At 41.5% G+C, this 12284-nt stretch overlaps 1 protein-coding gene across 2 annotated transcripts in view; it reads right to left on the reverse strand.

The window, feature by feature from the left end:
- LOC135493257 (phosphopentomutase-like) overlaps positions 1-9822 on the reverse strand; it is a 32886-nt gene extending 23064 nt beyond the window's left edge. Inside the window, exons 1-4 of one of the 2 annotated variants that reach the window (XM_064780398.1) lie at positions 9682-9822; positions 4027-4126; positions 3440-3596; positions 2504-2588 (exon numbers count right to left, since the gene is read on the reverse strand). In XM_064780398.1, the coding sequence (XP_064636468.1) occupies positions 2504-2588; positions 3440-3596; positions 4027-4126; positions 9682-9747 (408 nt within the window). In that variant the 5' untranslated portion in view covers positions 9748-9822. Of the gene's footprint in view, positions 1-2503; positions 2589-3439; positions 3597-4026; positions 4127-9681 lie in introns of those variants that run through there. The other variant, XM_064780400.1, reaches the window with a different exon arrangement.
- Between the last annotated feature and the right edge of the window lie 2462 nt (positions 9823-12284).

A 12284-nucleotide genomic window follows, 5' to 3' on the forward strand; every position in this document is an offset into this window, starting at 1 on the left:
CGGTTGGCATTTTCCAATGTCGGCGGGCCCGTAAACCAAAGAATGAAAAAAACGTAACATTAATGCTGACTGTACTTTGGACTTTGACTGTACATGGAATCGCATGTTTGTTCCTTTGATATGCGTGCCCTGCATGTTTTGCTGCTTCAAGCTTTTGTTCTGCTGCTGTTATATTTGAACACTGCACTAACCTGCAAATTCTACTGTTAGATGTCAAATTTGTTCATTTGTTGGTTGTGCATTGTGTACTGCAAATGACATGCATTAACATCACCCAAGGTGAGCACATGGTCCCTGGTCCATTTCGTTTATATCTGCATTAGCTCATATATTATCCGTGTCCATGAAGATCTATTATGCCGTCAATTGATTTGTGATCTCATCAGGGTAAGTCGTTATGTAGACTGATAACCGCCCTTTCGCCGATTCAATATGCCATGAATATGCCAAGTGTCAAAACATTATTTACATCTTATTTGCACGTCAAATGTGATTCGTTGATCAATCAAATATGTTTTAGCTCAACATGATACCAGGGGTAGTGCAAGTGACCATAGGAGCGCGCAATGACACCTGGGTAAACGAGGTTAGAACAAGATCAGTTAACCATTTTTTGCAGTCCCCAAAATATGATATTTTCTGAATTACTCAATGTTCTGTTTTTACCATGGGTGCTGCTGTCATGTTAGTACAACTTAGTTTAAGCACATTTTTATTCATAGAAGAGAATAGGGATTGGACGTAAGTTTCAAAGAAACTTATAAAATGTCCTTTCCACAGTACAATGGTGTAATAGACAAACATAAGTTTACATACAGGTTTTTTGTGAAAGAAGTATGGTGGTGCTTTGTCAACAATTGACACCGTTATTTACACTTACAGGGGATCTAGCGGTAGCGGCCTTTGAAGGGAGAATCTATTTGTGCGTATGATGAAAGTCTGAACAGCGTTCATGGTGGATAAATTTTAGTACAACTACGAAAACAGTTGTGTTGTCATGGCCGTGAAAAGTATAAAATGCTGTAAACTCACAATTTGTGACCCATAACAGCAAAAGGAGGCGCATGTCGCACAGAAGAGGAGCCTAAATGACACCAGGAGATAATGGAAGAAATTGATGTATTAGATTTCACTAAAGGCAGGTCAGTGAAATGGACAACAAGTACCAGTCGGTCTCAACCTGCCAAGCTCAGAGCGATAAGCGCCTGGTTTTGCTGTGATGGGTCACATTATTGTAGTACATTCTTTGAATGAAATGGCTAAGGGCCATTGTGCTCAACGCATAGATATTTGGTGGTTAGGAATTCATTCTGGTTAAGAAACATGCTACAAGTATATAGGTCAAACCAAAGTCGGTATGACATGTGATGTATCCTTGCTGCGAGTACATACCATAAAAATATCATCGAAAACAAGTCACAAATAAGCGAGATATTGCACTTTTTGTGTCCGAGGTTACATGATGTAGGGAGTCAAGTTCATAGCTTTTGCGGCTAAGAAACGAGCCATAGTTACACTCAAACTGCCAATTTACGCCATTTGACCTAAGTGACCTTGAAAATTAGGTCAAATCAAAAACCCATATGATATGTGATCTATCCTTCTTAGGAGAACCTACCATAAAAATGTTATCGAAAAAGAGTCACTCATAAGAGAGATATCACAGTTTTTAGGTTTCCATATCTGGCCCCCTGGTGGCCAAGTCAAGAATCAGATCGGACTGAAATTCAGTGTCAGAGGATACATGACATACGGAGTCATGTGTACCAGATTTCAAGTTCATAGCTTTAGGGGTTAAGAAACGTGCCATAGTTACCCTCAAACGGCCAATTTACGCCATTTGACCTCTGCGACCTTGAAAATTAGATGTTATATATCCTTGCTAGGAGTACCTACCATTACGATTTTAGCGAAAACAAGTCGCTTATATTAAGCGAGATATCACACTTTTTAGGTTTTAACTTTAGGCCCCCTGGTGGCCAAGTCGAGGATCAGATCAAACAAAATTTGGTGTCAGAGGTTAGCTGATTTAGGGAGTAATGTAAACCAAATTTCAAGTTCATAACTTCAGCGGTAAAGAAACGTGCCATAGTTGCACTCAAATGGCCAACTTACGCCATTTGACCTCTGTGACAATGAAAATTAGGTCAAATCAATTATCAAAACCCATATGATGATATGTGATGTATCCTTGCTAGGAGTACCTGCCATAAAAAATTTAGTGAAAACGAGTCGCTTATAAGCGAGATATCTCTATGGCAATTTTTTGGTTTTAACTTTTGGCCCCCTGGTGGCCAAGTTGAAAATCAGATCAGAACGAGAGTCAGAGTCAGAGGTCACCTGACCTGGGGGGGCAATGTGTACAAAGTTTCAAGTTCATAGCCCTAGCGGTTAAGAAACGAGCTACTGGTTTTTGAAAGAGAATACATAGACCCCCTAAGGTGAGCCAAAAAGCCATGCCTAGATACGTGTCATTTATTGCTACCAGTGAAATATTGCTTACCACAAATGGTGTTGGACATATTTCTGAGTAGAGATAGACTGGAATCTCAGCATTCAGGAAGATCACTGCTGTCATCAGAGCCCACCTGTAGAAGATTAGAAGTATGTTGGACATTCTAAGGTAAGGTGTTCAATCAAGCATGTTTAAAACCCTTTCACTGCCGGCATAATGTAGAACTTGCATGTTTTTCCAGATTGATTGGTCACAAGTTTTGGGAAAAACATCTGCATGAAGCGTTTTTTAACTCTTTCACTGCCAGCCCTATTTTAAAGTTATTCCCCCATCTTGCTAGCATTTTTGCCATTTTTACCACTTTTTGTAGCAGGAGCTGGGGGCCCTCTTTGGCGCCCTCGACCACGCCCTCAGCCACGTGCAGCTTGATTCCCACCTGCAGCAGGCTGCGCCCCCTGCCCACCATCACCTGAGTCATTGTCACTACTACATATATCATTACCCCCAACTGCCTGGTCATTATCGCCATCAGAATCAGGCTGATCACGCAAATTGATCTCAAATTGGTCTATCTTCACCAATTCACCTGACTCAAAATACCCACTTCCTCGGTACGAGATTGAGAACCAAATGCTTCCGAGAACACTTCCGAAGACATGGCGGGAGGTTTAAATCAACGTAGAATCAATAGTTTGGTTTACTTTTTGATGGGTAGATGGAAACACTGAGATAACGTTTTGAAACATTATTGGCAATTTAGCGACCTATTTTCAATAACATTTTAAAACGTTATTGGCAGTGAAAGAGTTAAGTTCAGAATAGATTCATCGTGCAGCAGTCCAAATTCTCAGAGGCTGGTATGTTGTTTTCTTGTCTGCTTTTCAATATAGTGAAAACTACATCTTGATACAACCTTTAGTTTCTGGGGATACAACAGTTGGTAAGGAAAGAGACTACAGCAAAAGGACTTCAATTTTTTCGTACCGGTGACTGTTGTGTCTTGCATCATATCCAACAACCAAGCCTCTCTTCTTTAGATCAGGACAAACGTTTTGGGCATGTCTAAGGAGTCCCTGGGTTGACTGTATGACAGTCACGTCCGACATGCGAGAGTAACCAGCACCCATACGTCCACGCAGGCCTTGAAGTATCAAATAAACCTTGTCATAAAATGAACAGGCTAAGATATCCAAGTAACAAGCAATAATCGTGCCTCCAATAGACCAAATCCCGTCCAGAGTTTTTTACTTAAAAAATATTCATATCAGAAATGATCTAGCCCAGGGAGTGAGTAATCATTGCCAATGGTAGAAATTTCAGCAAATTCTGCTGACACCCAACCTTGTAACTTTTTGCAGTCCCACATGTCCATCTGGGTGATCAATGATGTATCCACATTCAAGAGTCTGACAATGCCAATGATGCAGGCATGCAGGACCAAGGATGACAAGACGTGGTTGGGGACATCATGAATGGCTTTATGATTAAGGGCCACTGTGGACATAAAAGTTGCTGGTCCACTTGAATGGCCATAAAGCTAGATTTAACTCAAACAAAGAAAAGTTTCTTACCAGCTGTTCCAAATTCCAACCTTGAACACAACCTGGCACGGAGTTCCTTCACATCTCCTTTCCGTGCCAGACTAGCTATCTCAGCATGTGTCTTCTCATTCTGAAAGTCAACAAATTGGCATTTAAGTAATAGACTACTGAGGCACACACAACACACGCCACCATTTTAAAGGTATCTCACCCAACATCGGCAAAAGATCCATTGAGTAACACCAGAACTCCTCCAAAACACACCGGCAAATTCGAAACAAAAATGGGCCAGACTTTTAAAAAGTTTTGCCTGCAAATCCAAATTCCATATTAACATTTTGCTAGAATGAAGCTACTACATGTACAGCAGAACATCTCTATTCAAAGAGTAAGTAGATTGGAGCTGCTCTGCTCTTCATTACTTTAACCACAGTGAGCGTTTAAAAACGACACAGAAACTTCTGAGCGGATATCAGGTGGCATAATCATGTCTACTATCTATGGGCCCATGCAATTCCTGCCAAAAAACCTGCACTGGGCCATGGAGGATACCATTTACATGGTATAACGTCACAAGATTGTATATTGTGTCATAACCACCACTGTTGAGGTGAAGTGTGTCATTTTCACAAGTGCCCAACCATCAGTGACTCTATAGACATCCTTCTCAAATGTTACATTGTATGACATCATTTTCACCAACATGGCTGACGTATGTTTTTGGCGCCAAGATGTTGGGTCCCTTGAATGGTCGATTTGAAAGTCTGATGCATTTCATCTGGCAATATTTATGCACAGAAATTTGATGAGTTTTGATTTACCTCGCTGGTGTCTCACAAGTAAACTGTAATTCGAACGATTGTATACACTAACATTAAAGGGGTACACTGTTCGTAATTACTTGTGGTCCAGTTAGATAGAAATTCACCAATACACAATGCTGTAGTGCAGTTATTATGAATACAAATTTGTTGAAACTTTGTATAATTTACAATTTGTATATCTGTCTACAGAAAGGCAATGCTGAAATTTATAATTTAGTATGTATTTACGCAATTGAAAATATTCAAATTCAATTACAAATTCAATGATTTTAATGAACGCCGTGGGCCTTTAGGACACCCTCAGGACTGATAAGTGCTGTCATTAATAGAGGAGTGTCCTGATCAGAGCAGTCGAATTGAATGGAAACGCCCAATTTGGGACCAAAACTAATGTCCTCAATATAGAGGGTGTCCTTAATTCGAGAGGTGTTCGCTAAGTGAGGTTCAACTGTACTGTTAGTGTTACAGTTGTCATTGTTGGCAAAGTGGCAGTGGACAAACTACATGGACACCATCCTCTATAAAATAGTACATTGTACATCCACATTTACATTATGTAAGTATAGACCTGGCTTTTTTGTGATGTTTCTGAAGTGCTCACATAAATCTAGCAAGTAGTCCCTTTTTGTTTGTCCCACATATTGTATTCCACATGTACGATAGACAGTTAATCAAATTGCTCCTTTTGCAATCTATGTTTGTCCTGGTTGTTTACATGTCCTAGACGTGACGTGACTGCGATTAGAGGCGGAGGTGTCGAAACGCCCTAGTGCACCCGGACCTCTGGGGAGGAGTCCCCTTCCAGGGTGAGAAATAAGAGTCAGTTTGAGGCCCTTACGGAACTTCAATCATAAATTAAAGCCTAGTGGTTAACAATAGACGAATTCGAAGAAGACAAATCAGTGCCAAGCCAAAAAAATCAAATGTGCACACTGAGAACACGTCACAAGGCCTGAGCCGACTTCGGACAATGCCTAGAGGCACGGCAATCCTTTGTTCAAGGTGAAACGCATGACTGGTCAGTGCCAAAACAAACTTCTTCGAATTCGTCTATAATGGCTACCACGCAAAAGGGCCCGGGTTCGATCCTGGGGGGAACCCAGGATTGTATTTCTGGATAAACCGGCGTGGCTTTCTAAGGAACTAAAATTCCTGGCTCTTCACAGTCCTTCAAATGAGACATAAAATCGAGGTTCCTTGTATTGTATCTGGTGTCTATGCCAGGGCAGGTTAAAGACCCCACCAAGTAAGAAACATGAGTAGCTTGTGTGGACTCATAACCTCTCGCCGAAGTTGATTCACTAGACCAAAACCCAATACATGGACTTTGCCAGAACAATCAACATTACCGTTGATCCACACTTGACTTTTTTCGATGTCTTCTAATAATGATGATATTTTGAATGCTTTTGGTGATGATTTGATAAAAAACACGTCTTTTATATTGAGGTAAACTTACGCTACCTGTGAGTGTGAGTGTGAAAAGGTATATTTGCAAAATGGCCGAAATTTATTTTTCACACACGGTCTATACACCCTGGAGAAAATCACCTTCAAGTGCAGAGTGAACGCTGAAGAAGAAGAGGTCCCTACAGTACACCAGCCTAGGCGGAGGAAGCCACTGCTCACTGCTGGCCACAACTAACATTAACAAGCAGCAACCGAAAGACCGCATGGTCGCACACCAATGTTATTTTGTTCGTTGTGCCTATATTTAGGTTTTTTTGGGCCAGCAGTGGCTTCCTCTGCCTGGTGTAAAACGGCAGTCATCCCAAACAGCGTCCACCAGTGCCGGGCACCAGCTTCCACCCGGTCATCCTAAATTGCGTCCAGTGGCGACCAGTGGCGTCCAACGCGAAATAAAAGGGTGTATATGGTTAAAATTGTTTTCAAGCTCCTAAAACACTTTCAATAAACAAGATTTAGAAGTTTGGTAGAGTTTGCAAACTTAGTTTTAGAATAATCATCACCAGAAAACGATCTTAGTATGCGTCCAGCAAAAGTACTGGACGCCATGTTTGTTTTAGCTGCCGTTCCTTGGGTTTATAGAAAAAGCGGAATCGGGATCTGGCATCAGGTTGGCATACTAAGATTGTTTTCTGGTGATGATTATTCAAAAATGAAACGGCCAGGGGCCATTGTGCTCACCGTATAGATATTTGGTGCTTTGTAATTCATCCAGATTAAGAAACATTGTACATGTATAGTATATAGGTCAAACCAAAGTCGGTATGACATGTGATGTATCGTTGCTTGGAGTAAGTACCATAAGAATATCATCAAAAACAAGTCAATAATAAACGAGATATTGCACTTTTTACCTATTTTAGTTTTGGCCTCCTGGTGGCCGAGTTGAGTACCAGATCAGATCGAAATTCGGTGTCCGAGGTTACATGACGTAGGGAGTCATGTGTATCAAATTTCAAGTTCGAAGCTTTAGTGGTTAAGAAACGTGCCATAGTTACAATCAAACGACAAATTTACGCCATTTGACCTCTGTGACCTTGAAAAGCAGGTCAGATCAAAAACTCATATGATATGTGATGTATCCTTGCTAGGAGAACCTACCATAAAAATGTTATTGAAAACGAATCACTAAAAATAAGCAAGATATTGCACTTCTTACTTTTTCCATTATGGCCCCCTGGTGGCCGAATAAAGAATCAGATCGAGCCAAAATTTGGCATCAGAGGTTATCTGATGTAGGGGGTTATATGCACCAAGTTTCAAGTTCATAGCTTTACTGGTTAAGAAACGTGCCATAGTTTACACTCTAACGGCCAATTTACGCCATATGACCTCTGTGACCTTGAAAAGTAGGTCAAATTGAAAACCCGTAAGATATGTGATGTATTCTTCCTAAGGGTACCTACCATAAAAATTTTATCGAAAACAAGTCACTTATAAGCGAGATATCACACTTTTTAGATTTCCACTTTTGGCCCCCTGGTGGCAAAGTTGAGAATCAGATCAAACTGAAATTCAGCACCAGAGGCTATGTGATATAGGGGGTTATATGTACCAAGTTTCAAGTTCATAGCTTTAGTGGTTAAGAAACGTGCCATAGTTTACACTCTAACGGCCAATTTACGCCATATGACCTCTGTGACCTTGAAAAGTAGGTCAAATTGAAAACCTGTAAGATATATGATGTATTCTTCCTAAGGGTACCTACCATAAAAATTTTATCGAAAACAAGTCACTTATAAGCGAGATATCACACTTTTTAGATATCCACATTTGGCCCCCTGGTGGCAAAGTTGAGAATCAGATCAAACTAAAATTCAGCACCAGAGGCTATGTGATATAGGGGGTTATATGTACCAAGTTTCAAGTTCATAGCTTTAGTGGTTAAGAAACGTGCCATAGTTTACACTCTAATGGCCAATTTACGCCATATGACCTCTGTGACCTTGAAAAGTAGGTCAAATTAAAAACCCGTATGATATAAGATGTATATTTGCTATGAGTACCTACAACAAAAGTTTCATCGAAAACAAGTCACTAATAAGCGAGATATCACACTTTTTAGATATCCACATTTGGCCCCCTGGTGGCCAAGTAGAGAATCAGATCGGACAGAAATTTAGTGTCACGGGTCATCTGACCTAGGGGGTCATGTGTACAAAGTTTTAAGTTCATAGGCCTAGCGGTTAAGAAACGTGCCACTGTTTTTGAACTAGGATACGACGGACGACGACGACGACGACGACGACGACGACGACGGACGACAACGACGGACGACGGACACTGCGGTATTGTATAGACTCCCCTACGGTGAGCCAACTAGGTTTGCAAACTCCACCACCAAACTTCTAAATCTTGTTTATTGAAAGTGTTTTAGGACTAGGAGCTTGAAAACATTTTTAACCATATACACCCTATCATTTCGCGTTGGACGCCACTGGTCGCCACTAGTCGCCACTGGACGCAAAATAGGATGACCTGCTTCCACTTCTTCTTCTTCTTCAATTACTCGGTTGGCCGTCTGTCGACGTATAATAACCGAGGTGGGGGTGTGGGCATGCGGGGAGGAAGGTTTGTTAGTAGCATGCCTTGGGGAGGCATGCCCTGAACGCTGCGGGTGAAGTAGCCCAGCGAGCATCTACGCTTAAACTATACCAGTCGGAAGTTGTACAGATGATGAAAGATTTCCTGTACGCGTCGGTGTTGCATCTAGTTTGAATTAGTCTGTTCCTTCTTCCTTCCAGGGTTGATCAGATTGGGGTCAAGTTGAAGTTGAACTTCGACTTTCTTATTTATTATTTGGTAAAAAAGGATGCGGTGTTGGTTTTTCCGTCGTGATGTTAAGGGTTCCCAGTTGAGATTTCTCAAGAGTTCCGTGACGCTCGTTTTGGGCTGGTTGTTCCGGGTGACGAACCGTGCTGCCCTTCTTTGTATACATTCTATGTTAGAGGCCTATCTGCTATTGTCGTCAGGGTCCCAAACCTGAGAGCTATATTCAATGTTAGATCTGCACATTGTGAAATAAGCTAGCTCGCGCAACTTCTGGGGGCATGAATGTAAGTTTACGCTTAAGAACCCAAGTGTGTGGCTGGCTGTAGTTATGTCTTGTCGATGTGCCACCACTGACACTAGGTTTCAAGTCAGGTATATAAAGTCATCAAAATAAAATAGCCATTAACGTAATAAGTATTAAGTATACCATAAAACACATTTCCTGAAAATTTCATGACATTTGGGTGTAAGATAAGGGAGATGTTGCCTAAAAATCACAAGGTTCCTGTGGTATTGAGAAGCCCTATCTAGTATCTATCATTTCCTCCAGCCAGGTCAAATCCAGCTATTTTTTTCCAAATTCTTTCGTGAAAAAAAGCAGCAAAAACGCACTTATTCTCACCTTATCCCAATTCAGCCATTCCTCGACTTTAGAATCAACTTCTGCATCACCAGTTGAGACTGCCATTTCTTTACAAACAGAAAAAAAGCGATTATTTACAGAAAATACCAGAAAATCTCCCAAAATGGTGACCGAAGAGCACCCAATTTGTATCCTGTGGCAGGGCGGACTTGATTTTGAAAATTATCTAAATATAAAGATCTGATTAATAAAATGGGAACTCACTGAGAACCATACAAAGTTCAACCGTTATGAAGTACTCCTAATCTTTTATTTTAATAATGACGTGCTACATTTAGAAATAATATGAGTTTTGTTATTCGCGGATTAATACAAATGCAGACACCTTTTGCATTGGTCTCATTCACCAGTTTTTACATTCAAACACATTGGTCTCCCACTTAGGTCTCAAAAGCCAGTGCGGAAAATTTATTCAGCCGAACCACATGAGTAAGCCCAGGCCTGGGACACGAAGCATGTTCTAGAATCCTTCTGAAGTCAAGCCTTTGTCCATAACTACTACAACCTATAAATTTTTAGATTTGTATTGTAGAGTCCCTGCAGGGAGACTTTTAGAGCACTTTCGTTGGATTACCAATAGCTGGCGCCACTTTTTTGTTCCACACTTATGGTGTTATTATAGGAAGCTAGACCTCACTTTTAATATCTGCCTTGAACTCTTTGACCATATGGTCCTTCCTATAATGTTGTACGGTATCACACGAAGATATTTCTCTACTTGAGAAAATGCATGTAAGGTTCATTAAGATTCTTTTTTGGGGTGAGCCAGAAGTTCTTCACTTATTAGTCTGACGTACACCAGACCTTCTTTGTAGGAGACGTTTTCCAGCACGGTGTATGTGGGCAGAAGCAACACTGCGCAAGATTACCTTAATAAGATTACCCTAATAATAGATTATGCTAATGAGCATACCTTCCTCATTGAGTTTCCCAGAATGGTCCATATCGCGCGAAGCTCGGGACGGCATGGTTCTTCTTTTAAGTATATGCCTACGTCACAGAGTCTCCGTAATGGTCATTTTTAGCACAGTAGTCTCGCGCAGCCAGGCCTTCTTCACTTATTAGTCTGGCGCAAGCCAGGCGTTCTTCGTACTAGACGTTTTCCACCACAATGTATCTGGCCCGAAGAAACACTGCACAAGATTACCTCGAGCTGGAGCTAAGAATAGATTATGCTAATGAGCATACTTCCTCATTGAGTTTTCCCAGAATGGTGCATATCGCGCGAAGCTACTTTTATGCCTAATACCATTAGGCCCCGCGTGGTGGCGCTGAGGCGGCCGCTGTAATCAAGCGAATGAGTGGTTGAGTTGCTCTAGAAGCTACTTGGACATAACAAAGGACGAACCTAACCAAAATTACTTACATTTTCGCAGTGCTACAATGATGCTGAAACCACATGTCTGTTGACTGTGCTTTAGGAGAGACTGGCATCATGCCTAGTCTCTCCGAAGTCCGAAGGAAATATCTAAATAACTATTTTTGCAACCATCCTAATGCACTTAAATTTACACAGGTAATGAATGTAGAAAGTAGAAAGAAACTAACCAAGACCCCGCATTCTACTGTAAAGAACTTATTTCTAAAGTTTAATCATCAACTCACTTGTCCTTTTTCAAATTACTTATGCTATCAAACCCATTACTAGGCTCTTGCCTCGGGGCCTACAATGTATTTTAGTTAGACAAACTTCATTATCGAATTACGGCCATCTTCTCAACATGTATGTCTGTATTGTATTGTAATTGACTTTTCATGTACCTTTTACTAAGGTCTGAATAAAAATTCGTTCGTTCGTTCGTTCGTTCGTTCGTTCGTTCGTTCGTTCGTTCGTTCGTTCGTTCGTTCGTTCGTTCGTTCGTTCGTTCGTTCGTTCGTTCGGGTCCTTGAAATGGTGTGAAATTGGTCCAAAATAGGCCTACCAAGATGAGACAGATAGTCGCAAAGAGCAGCCACAACCTGGCTAGGCCTACCAAGATGAGACAGATCGCAAAGAACAACATACTGCTGCTGTGCTGCTGACAGTGTCCTACATAGGCAAGACCAAGGTGTCCTTACTAAGATGCAGATAGTCGTAAAAAGGGCAGTCACAACCGACCTACTAGAGCGAATTCAACGAAGAGGAGCGCGATTTTTTTCGTCACCAATGAATACAGAGACCGAAGACCATGATCTGTCACCCGCCAACTCCAAACCCTACAGTGGGATACACTTTAAGAGAGGAGAAGGAAGGCATCACTACAGTGCTTTACAATATCCGCCACAGCCTCGTGGACTTCGTCGCCCCAGACTGGCCATCACCATGGGCGACCCGAGGACCCGAGGCCTGGACAGATACCACCCAGCAAGAGGCATCATCCCTCTTCCACAGAACGATCAGAAGCTGGAACACCCTCCCAGAAGCGACAACATCTGCCAAGACCCCTAGCCTCCAGCTCCGCGTAGACCACAACTATTTTAACCACCAGATTTTATCGTTTTAATCGCACCGACCAATATTTTATAAACGTCTGTGCACCGTCTGCGTAATGAGCAACTACTTCATGGTTAATAACGCGCAAACTGCGCCCTACCATTTAGGC

The sequence above is a fragment of the Lineus longissimus genome, chromosome 9, assembly GCF_910592395.1.
Source record: "Lineus longissimus chromosome 9, tnLinLong1.2, whole genome shotgun sequence".
In the NCBI taxonomy this organism is placed as follows: Eukaryota; Metazoa; Nemertea; class Pilidiophora; order Heteronemertea; family Lineidae; genus Lineus; species Lineus longissimus.